General features: G+C 37.8%; 1 protein-coding gene across 1 annotated transcript in view; it reads right to left on the bottom strand.

Moving 5' to 3' along the window:
* Positions 1-18,620, bottom strand: part of LOC150081798 (axotactin-like) — a 638,696-nt gene that overhangs the window by 20,724 nt on the left and 599,352 nt on the right. Inside the window, exon 31 of the mRNA XM_090378896.1 lies at positions 1,702-1,842. Within this exon, the coding sequence (XP_090235022.1) occupies positions 1,702-1,842 (141 nt within the window). The remainder of the gene's footprint in view (positions 1-1,701; positions 1,843-18,620) is intronic.

The raw sequence follows: 18,620 nt of genomic DNA, 5'->3' as shown, positions 1-18,620 counted from the left end.
GAACTTTTGTGCAGGAGGAACTCTGCTATTATGTTGGCTGTAATTTTTCAACATATCCACTCTTTTTGAATTCCCGCTGTTGACTCGCTAGTCAAAAAAAAAATTATTGAGAAATCCCTGTATTTTATTTTGTTGGGAAATCCTCATGTTACATTCTGTGCTATTGAACTTGTACTTGTTGAACTTGTGGAAAAATCTAGAATTCAAAGTTTTATTACTATTGGATAGCACACCAGGCCATCCAAAAGATTTAAGTCATGCAAATGTTGAAGTTATGTTCAGTAGCGTAGCTACTGAACATAACTTCAACCCTTTTTCGGGCCCAGAGGCAAAGAACATGTTTGGGCCCCTACTTAATGAAAATTGCAAAAACAGGAGACAGCCAAAGACGGCAGGCCTCTAAAGGGCCTGGAGGCAATTGCCTTGCCTGCCTACATGGTAGCTATGCCACTGGTTATGTTCCTACCGCCACAGTTATATCCACCTTCAAAACTCATTACGTCAGAAAGTCGTTACAATGGATTTTGGAAAAAAATGATTCAGAATCTATTGAAGTAATGGAGGCATGGAAACATTTCTCGATTGTGAACTGTATAAGAATCAAAGCTTTTTCACTATGGTTCTGATACAGTTGCTATGATAGTAGAATTTGCTAGGAGGGGAAGGTCTTGATGATATGACTACTGAAGCCCCTCGTAGGTAGCACAGTTGACAGAATTGCCCTCCTCCCCACACCGGGTGAAAAAGATCTGAGTTCGAATCCCATCGATGAAGGTAGGAATTTTTATGGGTCTTTTTCACAATGTGGCTGAGTTAGTCGGGCTCGGGTAGCATGGCTTTTCATCCAGCAAAACAGAAAATCGACCTCAGGACACACGCAATTTATAGACAATATACACGGAGTATCATGGCCTTAGTCGCCGACGCTCCTAAAAAAAATTAAAGATATGATTACTTTGATTACTGAAGATGTTCAAGAATCACTGGTGCAAAAAGAAGCTGGCATAGCAGATTTGGTGCAAATGGCATCGGAGGTAAAACCAAATCAATTCAGAGGATGATAGCACAGATGAAAATTCTAAAACTTTCAAATTTTACACTAAAAAGCATAGGGAAAGGCATAATGTTAGCCGAGCAATTAGAATCTTCTTTTTTGAATGCAGATTCTTGAATGAAAGGGGCCCAAAGTTCAAAATGGAGCTTCAAAAATGCTTCGTTCCATATGAAAAGTCACAAAGATTTATTAAGCAAAAGCAAACAAACCCAGATTACTGATTTTTTAAAGAGAGCAGAAGATACATGAAATCTAGAATGGTGTATTTTTTGTACTTAGTCCCATATAACACGGCTTTGCACATGACATTGTATAGGAACCTAATAACCATGTTATACGAGGGTTACCTGTACTTCACTACTAACACAGAGTATAAGATACTCTAATTTCTAAAATGAAAAAAAAAAAAAAAACAACTGCTGCTAACAACTGAATATAAACATTAATCTAGTTTTTTGTATTATTTATATGAAGTTTAAATAGATGACTGTACAAAATTATACCAGCACAGCAAAAAAACAAAAAATTTCATAATCGGCAACACGAACCATTGCGGCAGCCATGACATTGGACCACAAACGATTAAATAAGTTAAGATTTATAAACTAGACTACAAATTTGAATATGTTTGGTGAACATATACTTACTTTTATTCTGTTCCAATAAAACATCAATGTCATTTTTGTCTTTTGGATCTTCAGGATGGTCAATATGAGAAGAAACTGAAATTCGGCTTGTGGTAGGACCAGAGCCTGTATGGCCATTCTCAACAGGACTGAAGCTGACAGCTGGTTGAAGATGGGAGATAGAGAATAACATATTAAATGTCTTCAAAGTATGTTTAAAAATACAGATGACTCAGTTCACTAGTTCCTAACAAAAGATGCCCTTATCTTCCACTTTATATATATATATATATATATATATACAGTATACACTATACTATCAAAAGTGATAGGAGGCTTGATGTTTCAAAGACTCTTTTATTTATACCATATTTGACAGCATATCAGCCCATCCTAGGAGGGCGATATTTTGGTTCTTTCCTCCTTCAACACGCAGCCAATTCAACTACTGATTTCAAGTGCCACTGGCCTGGTTTGAAGCCAACATTCCAGTTCATCTCAAAAGTGTTCAGTGAGGGGGATGGATTACGATCTGAAATCTATGCAGGCAATGAAGATTTTGCTGCCCATAGCTTCAAACCAAATCACTACAAGTTGTGCAGTATGGTGCAAAACCATGTTGAAAGAGAAAATGGCTCTCCCCATACTGAGTCACAGAGTAGGAAAAACAAAATTGCCAAAAATATCAATATACTGTGTGTGTTTGTGTGTCATCAAGTGTTCTGGCAAGGGCAGCACACCAAGCACTCAACACAACAACCACTTCTCCATAACATCCTATCTTTATCCCTCCTCTTCATCTCCATATCTACCATCTCTTCTAATTCATCAATCAAAGTTACCCCAGTATCTCTCATATTTTCCCTTCATCAATCTCTCAGCTCACAACTCATGTCTACTCAATTTCTCTTCTACCTTTGTTTATTAAGTCAAACATCTCTTCTAACTAACCCTTCTCAAAAACTCCTTTCTCACTTTATCAACCTATCTAATCTTTTCCATTCTCCTCCACACCCACATCTCAAAATATCCAATCTTCTGATCTCTTCCATTCTTAATGTCTGTGTCTCTGATTCATAAAGAAACACATTTCATACCAGATATCATACCAAACGTTTCCTTACACCAATTCTTAACCTCCCACATAAATCTTTATTTCTCAAAAGCTTTTTTCACCCATTGCTATTCTTATACTTTGTTCTATTTGCTGATCTTTGCTTCTTTCACTATTGGGCTTTCTGAGTACCTATACTTGCTAACCTGTTCTATTCTCTCTTCTCCTATTTCAGTATTTTGCTCACATCTTTCTCTTCCCAGTCTCATTACCTTTGTTTTCTCAATAATTATTCTCATCACAAACCAATCAGAACTTTCCTTTAGTTACATCTGTACATGTCTCTGTTTGTACTTCTGTCTAGGCAGTTTCCCCATTCAGGATAACCTTACAATCAGCTGATCATCTGTGCTGTAACATCTCTGCATAGCCAGCCATGCATGTCATGTTCTAGGAAGGACAACTGATTAACCAACCAACCAAGTCAACACTGCATTGTACAGTGTGACGTTGTAGTTTGTGTAGTGCAGCTCTTCTGTAAAATTTGATCATAGAAGCTCTGTATTGTCCATATACTAATATCAGATCCTGTAGTTTCTCTGAAATCATTATTGGCAGTATTCAATGCAGACTGATGGGACCTATACCACTGTTCTGATGCCTTTTTCGGGTTTTATGGCCTATTTCTGTCAATTTCTAAGGGCTATCTGAATCTGCACCATTCATTGATACTCCATTCCTCCTTACATATTATATTAGCTTATAGCTGTTGATCAAACAGAATGTTTGTTTACTTGGCCTTAGTTGCTACATGATATCACCAGGCAAGAGGAAGTCTGTATTCTGCTAGTAATAGAATTAGTATTAGTATTTGCAAAATAATGTGCAAAGAAGCAAGCTTGTACCACATCAAACAGAAAAAAAAAAAAAAAAAAAACCGGTTTTAACCCACTTCATTTGCCTATCTCTTCTAATAATTTATTTATTACCGTTCTTTAATTTATTCTAACAATCTGATTCCACAATACTAGGTGAAGTTTAAAATTCCTAACCTATTTACTAAAGTTAGATTTAGTAAACAGGTTAAGTAATGCATTATTTGATTCATTGGAGGGGCATTCAATTATCAAAAATTTCTACACTGTTCTCAAAAAGTAAACCCGAATTTCAATACTTTGCTATATGATGGTTAGCTGTGAAATGGGATGTGATTAGCAGTACTACCTAAGGGAAGACGGGTATATAGGAAAAATGGGCTAACCTATATATGTGAAATTTAGTGCACACATTCTTTACCTTGCACCGTTGGCACTAACCTGTCAGGTACCTCGAAAATAGCAAGCCCGTGTTAATTGTTGGCTGAAGATAAAAATCTGTGATTTTGTGTACCTTCTCTAAATATTGACAATTTTAACGTGATGTGTTCTTTTGAATTTTTATTTATCATTTTCTCAGAATTATAGCATGGATGCACCTCACAGGCACAACCCTACCACTTTTGTTCTACTTTTAACTTGTAGTAACACTAGTGCAGGAAACTGACTGCTACTGATGCTACAAAGCTTAGAATTATGTGTTTCTTTGTTTCTAGTTCATTATTTATAAAACTCTCCAACACGATCATTACATTAATAACAGATTCTAACAGTTGTAAACTATGTCTTTTTTAAATATTCATTATTTCTGAATAATAAACATGGAAACACAGAAAGTAAAAATAATAAACCAATAGAGATTTAGTGACATACATAATATTCAAATTTTTGGCACTTCAAACCATGCCAAATTTGAAATAAATTTTTAAAAAAATTGAAAATGGAGATGAATAATTAGCATCTAATATATTCATATTTTTAAAAACTTTTTAAACTATTTATATGTATAATAAGCAAATTATATGCATATGTGATGTGCATGTTTTAAATATTGCATATGTAATTGTTTTTTAAACTGGAAGAGACTAGCTTAATCTTTATATTTTATGCCTGCATATTTTGTTTTTTTTTTATTTTTAATTTCAACAGAATTAATATTTTTTTGTTTGAAAATAAAAGGTGTAAGAAACACGGCATTTTTTAAATATTTAATTAGTTTACTTAAAACTAAAAAAATGCATAACAATAAGTATTGAAATCCATTAAGAAAAGATGAAATATTGTCCTACTTAAAGCAGAAGTTAAAATCCCATAAACTTTTCCAACAGTAATTAAAAAGAAAGTTCATGTGTAGTGTCACTATGAATTTAGCAATTAGGGTCACCATGACTGCAGAGTTAAGGTTATTCTAAATAAATCCTGAAATACTGCAAAGAATCAGAGTTGCTGTTCTAAATTTACAGTAATTTATTTTGTAGAGGAGAAGGAGATCTATTGAACTTCAATCAGATCTGGCCTTCACTTTTCCAGTAATGCCAGAACATCCCAACCATAGTTTCATTTATATATATATATATATATATATATATATATACAGATTTTTATTTGGGGAGGGGAGGGGAGAGGAAAGAAGGAAGTAACTGGGCCTAATACTGTAGCAGAACCAATAAAACATATGTTGAAAATTTGGTCTCAATCCGTCTTATCTTTATCAGATATTGTTAGGAACATACTTTCATATATACAGAAGTCAGGGTACTTTACTTTTAGAAATTTTAATAATTGTTACACCACTTTGCTATATCTCTTACATACACCTATGTGTGTGTTATGGGGGTTTAGGGTACATAAGCTGCTGGCGCTATAGTGTGCCTACATACACCTACTTAACAAATGTGGAATGCATAGAACTGTCTAAATATCTGGTGCGAAACTGTAACAGAATGCTGATTTTTGTTTCAATCATGAGGTGACATATGCCATCACACTGTTGGTGGTGGTACTTAAAAGGATTTTTTGTACTGCAAATGATGACTATATTAGTATTGGCAAATGATGCAAGAAAGCAAGCTTATACAGCACTAATGAAAAAAAACCAAACAAAAAAACACCCCATTTCACCTATCCATTCCATTCAGTACTTGTAGTTCTTTCTTGAATTTATTTAGGTTATCAGTTTCCACAACAACAGATGGAAGTTTGTTCCAGAAATCGACCATCTGCTGGCTAAAGGCAAACTTTCGCACATCTGTTCTGTAACTGTCCTTCCTCAATTTCCATTTATGCCCCTTCATGTGAGTAGTCTGAGCAATAGAAAGAATCCCATCAGCACTGAGCTTGGTCAATCCATTCATTGAAGAAATGAAGCCTTCCCTGGTACTCTTACCAGGGAAGGCTTCATTTGTTCCCCTCACCAATCTCATTGCCTTTCTCTGTATTTGTTCCAGCAACTCTACATCCTTCCTAAAATGAGGCCTACAGACCTGTATGCAGCACTCAATATGTAGCCTGACAATTGCCTTATACAACTTGATAATCACCTCCTTATTCCTGCTAGTAAAATTCTGAATATCATGGACAAAACCCCATGAGCTGGCCTCTGCATTGTTCATAGATGCAAAAAATAATTTTGATATCATATACTTAGATTTCAGGAAAGCTTTTGACATTGTTGCGCATGGGAGACTACTTACAAATTGGAGCAGAATGGTATTAGTATTAGCATTAGCATTTTTAGCATTAGTAGAGGTATTTTTGATGCAAGAAAGCAAGCTTATGCAGCATCAGCCAAAAAAAAAACCACTTCCACTTCACCCCTCTGTTTGTTCAAAATACCTGTCCAGCTGAGCCTTAAACTTATTTAGGCTATCAACTTCCACGACAAGGGATGGAAGTCTGTTCCAGCAACCAACCACCCGCTGGCTAAAGGCAAATTTCCGCCCGTCTATCCTACATCTGTCTTTCTTCAATTTGAATTTATGCCCTCTCAGGTAATTATTCTGAGCGAGAGGAAAAATCCCATCAGCATTGAGCATGCTCAAACCATTCAAGGCTTTATACACCTCTATCAGATTACCTCGCAGGTGCCTAGTCTCCAGACATTGTAATTTGCAAAACTTAAGCCTTTCTTCGTAAGAGCACCCCTTTGTTCCATTCACTAATCTTGTTGCCGTTCTCTGTACTTGTTCCAGCATCTCTACATCCTTCTTGAAATTAGGCCTCCAGACCTGTATACAGTACTTTAGGTGAGGCCTGACCATTGCCTTATACAAGGGAATAATCACCTCCTTATCCCTGCTAGAAAAATTCCTATATATCATTGACAATACACCATGAGCTACTCTTGCAGCCCGTCTGCACTGCTCAGAGAACTTCATATCAACCTGCACAACCACCCCCAGGTCCCTTTCATTCTCTACCACTGTCAGTGTAGTACCACAGAGTTGATACGTTGCTCTGGGGTTGCTGTTTCCCATGTGTAGTACTTTACATTTGTCAATGTTAAACTTAATTTGCCACCTATCAGCCCATCTGCTCAATCTTTCCAGATCCCGTTGCAGCAGCATAGTGTCAGTAGTGTCCTTGACAACCCTGCCTACCTTTGTATAGTCTGCAAACTTCGACTCTAAGCTTGATATACCATCATCAATATCATTTATGAATACAGAAAACAATAATGGACCCAACATTGAGGGACTCTACTAATAACATTAGTCCACGACGAGCAGTGTCCATTGATTACCACTCTCTGACTTCTCCTCCTCAGCCACCCCTTTATCCACAGCAGCAATTTGCCTCCAATGTCACACTGCTCCAATTTGTGCAGCAGTCTTCCATGTGCAACAGTATCAAAAGCCTTTCTAAGATCCAAATATATAATATCAAAGTTATTCCCTACATCCAGTTCTTTTGTGACTACATCATAGTATCCAATCAAATTGGTCAGGCAAGACTTTCCCTTAACAAAACCATGCTGTGTCCGAGCTATAACTGAAGTCTTGTCTAATCATCCTGCAGTGCTTCTTTAACTAGTGCCTCCATTAATCTTCCTGGAACAGAAGTTAAACTCACAGGTCTATAATTACTTGTGTCAGCCTTTGATCCTCCTTTGTGAATATTAAGGATAAATTGCTACAATGGATAAAAGGGTGGTTGAGTGGGAGAAGACAGAGGGTGGTAATCATTGGATGCTGCTCTTCGTGGACTAATGTTATTAGTGGAGTTCCACAGGGTTCGGTGTTTGGCCCACTGCTGTTTTATATATTCATCAATGATATTGATGAAGGTATACCAGGCTTAGTGTCAAAGTTTGCAGATGATACAAAGGTTGGCAGGGTTGTTAATGACAGTAATGGCAGTGTGCTATTGCAACAAGATCTAGAAAATTTGGGCAGATGGACTGAGAAGTGGCAACTGAAGTTTAACATTGACAAATGCAAAGTACTGCATATGGGTAGAAGTAACCCCAGAGGAATGTACCAATTGCGTGTTAATACACTTAAGGTGGTAGAAAATAAAAAAGACCTGGGAGTAATTGTGCAGTCAAATATGAAGTTTTCTGAGCAATGCAGACAGGCTGCAAGAGCAGGTCATGAAGTCTTGTCAATACAGGACTTTTCCTAGCAGGGAAAAGGAGGTGATTTCCCTTTGTATAAGGCAATGGTCACACCTTGAGTGCTGCGTGCAGGCAGGTCTGGAGGCCTCATTTTAGGATGCATTCCATTTTTCTTCCAACTCATGTATTAATGATCTTGGTCAAACACCTCCCACCATTCCCAACACACTCCATTCCATGCCTCCTGTGGTCTTCCATCAAAAGGATGTCAGAAGGATTTTGAAGAATCTGGATGCTAAGAAAGCTCCAGGTCCCAATGGTATTTTTCCACTTGTTCTCAAAACCTGTGCTCCTGAACTTACTCCTATTCTTTGCCACCTTTTTTCACATTCTTATTCCAAAGGTGTTTTTACTTCTTCTTGGAAATTTGCTCATATCCAGGCAGTTCCTAAAAAGGGTGACAAATCCCTCCCATCCAATTATCGTCCCATTGCAATTACTTCTACTCTTTCTAAAGTAATGGGGGAAATCAATTAAATACCAACTCTTAAACTACCCAGATATCTTCCGTCTGATCAACGATCACCAGTATGGATTCCGTCAGTGTCGATCCACTGGTGATATTCTGGATTATGTTACCCATTTATGGACTAATTCAATGGAAAGGATCGGGGAAACACAAGTAGTTGCTCTTGACATCTCAAAGGCTTTCGATCATGTTTGGCATTAAGGTCTTCTAAACAAGATTCCATCTTATGGTTTGCCAACTGTTTTTAGTAATTGGTTATCCAGTTTTCTCTCTGATCGCTCACTGAGGGTGATGGTAGATAGCTGTCTGTCTTCTAACTTCTCTACTAATGCCGGTGTCCCCAAGGTTCAGTTCTTTCCCCCACTCCTTTACTCTTGTATATTAATGACCTTCTTCCATTGACTGGAAATCCTATCCATAGTTTTGCCGATGATAGCACATTGCATTCCACTTTCTATTTTGAGATACCTTGCTCTGCTCAATCAGCTTCAACTTCTCGAATATTCACTAGAAATTCCTTAAATGCCGATCTCCAGGTAATTCTCCAGTGGGGCAAAGACAACTTAGTTGATTTCAATCCTTCTAAAACTCAGTCTTGTCTTATATTTCACAAAAGGGGTTCTTCTGTTCCTATGCTTATCTTTAGTGACACTCCGATTTCTAGGCAAAATGATATATCTCTTTTGGGGATTACCCTGACTTCTAATCTCTCTTGGCACAAGCACATTACAAATATTGCTTCCTCTGCATCTAAAAAACTTGGTTTTCTCTTTCGCTCTCGGCATTACGTTTCTTCCAAACAGCTGCTCACTCTGTATAAATCGCAAATCTGCCCTGCCATGGAATATTGTTCCCACATCTGGGGTGGTGCTCCCAAAACCTCTCTCAGGCTTCTTGATTCCATTCAGAAGACGGCAGTTAGGTTTATTAATGATTCAACTCTAACAGAGTCTCTCCACTCACTGTGTCATAGACATACTGTTTTTGCTGCATGCCTCTTCTACAGATACTTCCATGGGCACTGTTCGTCTGAATTGGCGTCTATAATTCCTGCTCTCTCTTTCAAAACAGTCTGAACACATGCCGCCACCAGCCAACATCCATTTACTGTCCAACTTCAAACTCACAGAACCAACTTTTCATCTTCCTCGTTTATTCATTCAACTGCCGTTTTCTGGAACAACCTTCCTTCATACGTATTTCCTGAAAATTACAGTCTACAGAAGTTCAGTCCAATGTCAACAAATATCTTCTTTCATCTTCTCAACCTCCAACCCAAGCACGGTACTAAGTACTATAGGTTCTAATACCTCTCGTGTTTGGGGTTTACATAAAAAAAAAAAAAATGTAGATTTGCTTGAGTGTGTACACAGAAGGGCAACAAGATTGGTGGGGGAATGAAGGATCCTCTTACCAAGAAAGGCTTAAGTTCTGCAAACTGCAGCTGCTGGAGACAAGTGACCTGCGAGGTGATCTGATTGAGGTGCATAAGGTCTTGAATGGGTTGAGCACGCTGAATTCTGATGAGATTCTTCCACTTGCTCAGATTAGGAAAGACTTGTAGAATAGATGTGCGGAAATTTGCCTTTAGCCAGCAGGTGGTTAATTGCTGGAACAAACTTCCATCTGTCGTTGTGGAAATTGATAGCTTAAATAAATTCAAGGATGAACTGGACAAATATTTAGAAGGAATGGTTGTGTGAATTTTTTTTTGGCTGATGCTACATAAGCTCATACGCTTGCTTTCTTGCATCACATGCCACTATTACTATATCTGATTGCACAATTATCCCTAGGTCTTTTTCTGCGTATACGTAGCCAGGTGGGAAGGAGCAGCAGTGCGTAGCACATGCTTCTTGATTAGACCGTGGTTCGAGCCCGTCACCACCAAATACAGAGGATGCAAAAAGGTCAGGGAATGGCCACCGCATATACTGGAACAATATGACCTTAGTTGCTAATGCTCCTAAAAACCAAATAACAAACAAACAAGGTCTTTTTCATTTTCTATCACCCTGATAGAAAATGTTGGTATGTTAGCTGAGGTTACTGCTATCCATATGCAGTATTTGCATTTATCAATGTTAAACTTCATTTTCCATTATTATTTGGAGTCTGCTGACGAGGCTAGTGGGAGCCAGACGTGTTCAAAACCGCTAAGTGGATTTTATAATTTATTGATTTGAAATTATTGTTTTTCTAAAAATTTTGATTTAAATTTAGTAATATAGCATTATTTTGTAATTTCTTGATTAATCTGATGTATTTATTCTTTACTTGGCCTTGTAATTGCATAAAAGTATCGGTAAGGGTGTCATATCCACGTGTCACAAGTTGCAGCTCCGCTGAACGAGAAGTTTTTTAGCCATTTTTAGCCGCTTTATTGACCAATTGTTACATCAAATTATTTTCTATAAGTAGCTTATAGACCTAGTTCGGATCGTTAGTTTGTTCTGAATTGAGACAGCGAGATTTGGAAGTTGATTGATACTTAAGTGTCCGTAGATTTGCCGTTTGTGGCTTGTCACATTTGTTGTATGATACAATGTTATATCCTGAACTAGATAGCTTCAGTATAGGATAGTATATAATATAATATTGTCAATTAATCAGTAAAATCTATTAATTTTGTTAAACTTCATTGTCAATTAAATTATACTTTTAACTAAATACATATAACGACTTAGATTACAAACATAACATAATTAATTAATACATAACTTGATACAGAAGTTATATAAAGGGAACTCGTAGATAATACTTGATACTGAAAAAAATATATAGTGTTATAACTGTGTTGGGATACAAGTTTAGGGTTATAATTTTGTACTGAAATTGAAATTTTATTGAAATTAAATCGAAATCATGACTCAGACCAGAGCAGCAAAGCAAAAGGCTCAAGCTAATGGGAGTGCTGTGGCTTAGAGGAGAACTGAGGGGGGGGGGGGCAGTTGTCCTCTGAATCACAGCCTTTTAAAATGCACTGCTTGCATGATGTTTGCGGAGCAATCGGGTACGGGACATGATATTGCCATGGGGGATGTCTTTGTGTGTGTGCGATGCAAGCAGTGGAACGAAATCAGGCGACAACTCAGCGTTGTTATGGACCTATATGAGAGCTTGAAGGACAGGGTGGATGCCCTCGAAGGATTAAAAGTGAGGGGCCCATCAAGCTCTCAGCTGCCCACACCAATGCCAGAGCTTGCACTTGGTCATCAGACAACACAGCCGCAATCCCCAAGGCAGAATGTGCTGGTCCCACAGGAACTAGTAGTTGTTGGTGACTCGACTGTCAGGGAAACAGGGGAACATGCTTTGTAAAAAGGATAGGTGGAACAGGATCAGGGTATGTCTGCCAGGGGCAAAGATTGATGACCTTGTAGAGCGGATATCATCTTTTAAGGGCACAAAAGGTGATATAGTTGTACAAGTTGGCACTAATGATATTAAGAGTAGGAGACCGGAAGAATTATTTAACAAGTACAGGTCACTGTTGAAAAAAAGCCGTGAATTAGGGTTGAATTTGAAAGTGTCTCCGATTCTGCCCAGACACGATAGGAGGGAGTATATGATGTATATGAGGGAGTGACATGAGAGCCTTGTCGATCAATTCGGCCCTGGAAAGATTGTGCAAGGCTGAAGGGATAGAATTTTTTTTCAGCCTGGTCTGTACTTGTTAACAGGAGGGACTGCTTCTACAGGGATGGGATACACTTAAATAGAAATGGTGCAAGAATATTAGCTGATGCTATCGAGGCAGTGTTAGGTAGGTCGGGAAATTGCTTGCTTAGGGGTCGGGAAACTGCTAATAGATTAACAGTAGCCACTGGCAGAGGTGAAAGTGATTCTTGCACTGCTTCTATTGATGTGAGCAGAAGCCTGGAAAACAAGATGCAGGATATTTCAGAGACTGCTGAGAGTCATTGCAGTACAAGTAAACACATGGGTTGTGTTAGGATAGGTAAAAATAGAAACAGGTGCATGTATACCTGCGTGTACACCAATGCTAGGAGTTTGTAAATAAATTTGATGAAATTGATGTATTGCTCACATCAAAGGCAGATATTGTTGGGATATCAGAGACGTGGTGTCACACAGATATAAGGAATGGAGAACTGGAATTTGGGGAGTACGTCTACAGAAAGGATAGACAGGATAGTAAGGGAGGAGGGGTTATGCTATTAGTTAAGAAACACATAAAATCCAAGGAAGTAAAGCCAGTCGACATCGCTGGACAGTGCAGTGGCGAGTCAATTTGGTGTGACATAAGCATTGGGAGATCAAAATTGAGAGTAGGAGTGTGATATAGGCCTAATGACTCTGATGAGTATAATAAAAAACTGTACAGGGAAATAGAGTGGGCCAGTAAATCAGAGAGACTTATAATGGGGGATTTTAATTTCCCAGATATTGACTGGAATTTGTGGGTTGGTCACTCAAAAATTCCAGTTGGTGACCTGTACTTGTTAAGTAATTCTGCCGGTCTCCTACTCTTAATATCATTTGTGCCAATGTATACAACTATATCACCTTTTGTGCCCTTAAAAGATGATATCCGCTCTACAACGTCATCAACCTTTGCCCCTGGCAGTCATAAAAAAAAGTAAAGTGCAGCCATTATCAACCCACTGCAGGAGGGAAGCCTCCTCAACAATTCATGTTGAGGGAAATGGACCATAATCTACCACGCTGGTCCAGTGCGGGTTGGCAGATCGACCGTATTCAGCAGTCAGGGGCTTGAACCCCGGTCTACTCAAAGAGTGTGTGGCTACTGCACTTCCGCTCCTGCCCACTCGGCTACGGAGGCCTTTCCCTGGCAGTCATACCCTGGTCCTATTCCACCTATCCTTTTTACAAAGCATGTTCCCCATTTTCCTGACAATAGAGTCACCAACAACTAACCGTTCCTGTGGGACCAGCGCATTCTGCCTTGGGGTTGTGGCTGTGTTGCGTGATGACCAAGTGCAAGCTCTGGCATTGATGTGGGCAGCTGAGAGCTTGATGGGCCCTCACTTTAGATCCTTCAAGGGCATCCACCCTGTCCTTCAAGCTCTCATATAGGCCCATAACAATGCTGAGTTGTCGCCTGATTTCGTTACACCCCTTGCATCGCGCACACACAAAGATATCCCCCATGGCAATACTTGATTACTCCACAAAGATCACGCAAGCAGTGCATTTTAAAAGGCTGTGATTCAGAGGGCAATTGCCCCCCCCCCTCAGTTCTCCTCTGAGCCACAGCACTCCCATTAGCTTGAGCCTTTTGCTTTGTTGCTCGGGTCTGAGTCATGATTTCGATTTAATTTCAATAAAATTTCAATTTCAGTACAAAATTATAACCCTAAACTTGTATCCCAACACAGTTATAATGCTATATATATTTTTCAGTATCAAATATTATCTACAAGTTCCATTTATAACTTCCGTATCAAGTTATATATTAATTACTTACGTTACATTTGTAATCTAAGTCATTATATGTATTTAGTTAAAAGTACAATTTAAATTAATTGACCACGAAGTTTAACAAAATTAATAGATTTTGCTGATTAACTGACAATATTATATTATATACTATACTAAACATACTATACCATAATAATGCTATCTAGTTCGGGGTATAATGTTGTATCGTATAACAATGACGCAAGTTACGAACGGTAAATCTACAGACACTTAAGTATTAATTAACTTCCACTCGCTGTCTCAATTCAGAATAAACTAATGATCCTGACTAGGTCTATAAGCTACTTATAAAAAATAATTTGATGGTTTTTTTTTGGTTTGGCAATTTACTGTGGCTACCAAAGGAAGGTGTAAGTTGTCTCCAGACTCATTCTGCTACTTTTGTGGATATTATATAGGTTAGAAAGGTGAAGCAAAATCAAGCTGGTGATAGTTTTGCAGTTCAAAGTTTAAAAAGTCTATGGATCAAAAAGCTGTAGTGTATTCCAACATATCATCTTCTATTGCTCTAGTGCCACGTAATAATGACCTGCTAATTCCCAATCCATTTCCCAGAAAAGTCTTCAGAATTGGATAATGAATTCAGTGAAAAATGAAAAAATCGGAAGACTTAGTGAGGAGCCTGAGATTAGTCAAATCCAATGAAGAACTCCTAAAATTTCATTTAAAAGATGGACATCTACTGGATCTCAGCTGTGAGACTTCCACAAATAGGAGGGAAAAATGTCAATTATGCACACAATTAATTTTATGAATAAAGTAGTTAAGTATTATCAGTCACAATCCAGAAGACTGGTGCTTTTCATAGACAGTTCAAGTAAAAGTTTGAAAGCTGTGTTGATTTCTGTTCAGATTAAAGAAGACTAAAAGAAATCTGAAGCATGTGCTAGAGAATGATCAGTATAAATGGAATGTCTGTGGGGATTAAGAGTCTGGGATTCTTATTGGATGTGCAAAAAGCAACCATATGAGGAAAGAATTTGATGTGAGTTACAGAGCTTTGCAACCAGATACTTTAGAGGAAACTTGACTGAAGTCTGCATGGCTCTGGGAGGGAATAGTAAAATGAATGGAGGCAAAATTTTTACAGTTATTATTATTATTATTATTATTAGCTATATGGTGCAAGGAAGCCTGAGGCTTATGCTGCACCAGCCAAAAAAAAAAAAATTCCTGAGTTACCCTGAGAGAGAGAGAGAGAGAGAGAGAGAGAGAGAGAGAGAGAGAGAGAGAAATAGAAGGGAATCACCAAGAAAGAGAAGAATGATGATATCCAATTCAGGACCCTGGGTGTTCCAAGCCCATACTCACCAGGTGTGAGCTCCTGGGGTTAAATATGATTCCAGAACGAGGCAGAAATTCAAATTATAGGGGAAGAGGTTTAGTCTGGATTGCAGGAAGTTTTCTTTTAGCAGTGAGGTGTTGATTACTAGAACAAGTGACCTCAGTGAGTAACTTGGGCTGAGAGTTAGAGAAATTCAACGGTTAACTGGACAGTTACCTAAATGAGGAAGGAAACTCTATTTTCTTATCTACCTTGTTATATATTTTTTGTTTTTTAGATCTTTCTTTATATTTTTATTATTTATTAATTTTTACATTTTTATTTATTTTTTTTTATTTTTATTTTAAATAAAGTATTAATAAATAAACAAAAATATTTTTGTTTATTTATTAACACTTTATTTATTTTTTGTCTGGAATGGCAAAGCTTCTGGCTTCCTTGCACTATATGGCTAATACTAATACTCTATATCAATCTAGGCCTAATCAAGCAATTTGTTAACACACTGGATTTTCATGGGTGGCATGCCATCTGAAAATGGTCATATTTCTGGCACTTAAAGCAGCGAATGGGATTCGGGATGTAAGGCCAAATCTTGCAGTTTAAGTAACCTGCTTTAACAGAAGATGGAAGAGTCGGAGCACTGAACGTCAAAATGGGCCTGGTTGGCAGTAGGTTGCTATCTTTTTTTTTTATCATAATTTTTTGTGCATGAGTCACTTTTTGTTCATTGAGCTCTTGTATTATTTCTTCTTCAGAGACAGCAAGTTAGTTCCATTCGCTGATAACTCTTTTAGAGGTGTTTCAAGTGTTATGGGGTGTAACTGACACTGGAATATTGTTAAATGTTGTTAATTTTAACAATTTTTCTGAATGACTTGGCTTGGAAGCTTCAATTAGAAGGTCTCCGGCCTGGAGTTTGACCATTTTAGGAGATTCAACAACTGATTCTAAACATTTCTGTATTGGAAAAGGCAATAGCTTGCTGACACTTTATGTAGATATGGAGTGCATTATGAGAAATGCTGGCATATCTGTATTCTGTTTTTCGGTTCATTTCTTTGGACAATTCAAGTCATGCTCTCACACAGTGTTAACAAGTCTGGAGCCTGTGGGCTCTAGTGGTGGATATGTATCGCAATCCACTGTTGCTCCTTTTAGCCCTGGAAGAGGGAATTCCTTCTCCCAGGTTAACAGCCCCGCCATGTAGAGGCAGGAGTGGTACCAACCACTGACCAAGCAATCATGAGAAGAGAAGAGCAGTAACATTGCAAGTGGGGTAAGCAGTAACGTTGCAAGTGGTCACATTCGGGCAGATTTAAACTTGCTAAAGAGCAAAAACTTCATTCGAATATCTTGCAAAAACTGCATGATATTCAGGTGACATACTTGTGGCCTGTTTTGGATCAAATCATTGCAAACCATGGTATATTATTCATATTGGGTGGCTAAAGTTTTATAAAACCCTGAAATATTTCAATGAAGTAGAGTGGTTTACCCCATAAAAAGATGTCGTTTTAAAACGAGTCACACAGCAGTTTCAAAAAGAAGGACATCTAAGAAGAAGTCTAGTAGGAGAGGATTGATGAAAAGTATATAAGTTACCCTAGTTCAGAGGGGGGGTGGGAGGAAGAATCCACGCTGGATGGAAAGTCTGACACCAGATTTTAGCTGCTTAAAGAAGAAGCAGCTATTTTTTGCAGAATTCCACTGGGGGGGGGGTGTCATTGGCTACTGTACATAGAACTGTATATAGGCAATATTCTATATGTACCTAAGGTGATGGTGGCACTATGATGGACCAAATCAAATGATTTTAAGTCACTTGGTTTTGCCAAGATGCATGCTGATGAATCCTAGTGTAGCCATGAACCTTCTAAGCATCCTGTCATCACATTGATGACAGGATTCTTGGAAGGTTAAGTTGTTTTTTTGGTTTTTTTTGAGGGAGGTTGTTTGGAGCTCTATTATGTGGTCCATTTAGTATTTTTTTTTTTTTTTTTTATAAAGGGACAGCCCAAAGAAATATATAGCAGGAACTATATCATAGGATAATTTGATCACCTAGGTCTAATTCAGGATTTGGATGGAGATTCCATTTTCTGAAAGCGTGTATGTCAATTGTTTTTTTTTTTTGTGGCAAAAGGTGAAAGTAATTTTTTTTTTTGGGTCCAAATCTGATAGGGATCTTATTATTTATTGCTCCTAGAAGTTGGTGTTCAATTGATCTCACCTTAACTGAATGATAAGAGATGAAGTTGTTTGTATACAGGGTGTTTCAAAAATGATGGTCAATAATTTAAAGGTGAAAAGTACAAACTAAAATAAACAACAAGGTCCCAGTGAACATTGGGCCACAAATGAACCATTTGAGATAATGCACATTTTCTGTTAAGATTTACTACTGACTATGGGAGCACTAGTTTAGCTAAAACAATTGAAACAACTGAGAGGGCGCTACTCTATAATTCTCCATTAGTTTTGGTGGTTGTGTAATGAATAAATGAAAGTTTAATTTTTATTATAACCTTTTCCTTTTTATGTGTGGTGTGTTGCTTTGTAGTACCTTTATTTAAAATATACGCAAGTTGAGCCTGGTAGGTTCTGTTTGCATTTTTGTGGAATTCAGCTAGCCCTATAAGAATATTGACGTATAAGTGTGGTTCATGTGAATGTCTTCATTTAGTACACAAATACACTTCGGGGTATTCAGACAAAATTCTTTGTGGAGTCGGAGGATTAATTTGATTTCCTTAATGATTTATGGGTATTCCAAAATTGTGCTTCTGCGTTGTGTAGATTAAATTTTCTTAGTTACACCCCGCCACAGGATTCGCTCTTGGTGTCTTGTTGAATATGGCCTGCAGCTTTCCAATAACGGGGGCTCACATCTGGTGAGTATGAGCTTGGCAAACCCAGGGTCCTGAGCTGGATATCATCATTCTTCTCTTTTTTGGTGATTCCTTTATACTTCTCTCTCTCTCAGGGGATAACTCGGGGAATTTTTTTTTTTTTTTTTTGGCTGGTGCAGCATAAGCCTCAGGCTTCCTTGTACCATATGGCTAATAATAATAATAATAATAATAATAATAAAAGCTGTGAATTCTTTGCTAAAGGTGGTTTTATTAAACATAAGATAATACATTTTATTTTTGGTTTCAACACCACAGGATTTT

This window comes from Mastigoproctus giganteus, chromosome 8 (assembly GCF_048544385.1).
Source record: "Mastigoproctus giganteus isolate SK-2022 chromosome 8, ASM4854438v1, whole genome shotgun sequence".
Taxonomy (NCBI): Eukaryota; Metazoa; Arthropoda; class Arachnida; order Uropygi; family Thelyphonidae; genus Mastigoproctus; species Mastigoproctus giganteus.
The sequence above is the reverse complement of the archived record's forward strand: the minus strand, read 5'-3'. Positions and strand labels throughout refer to the sequence as shown.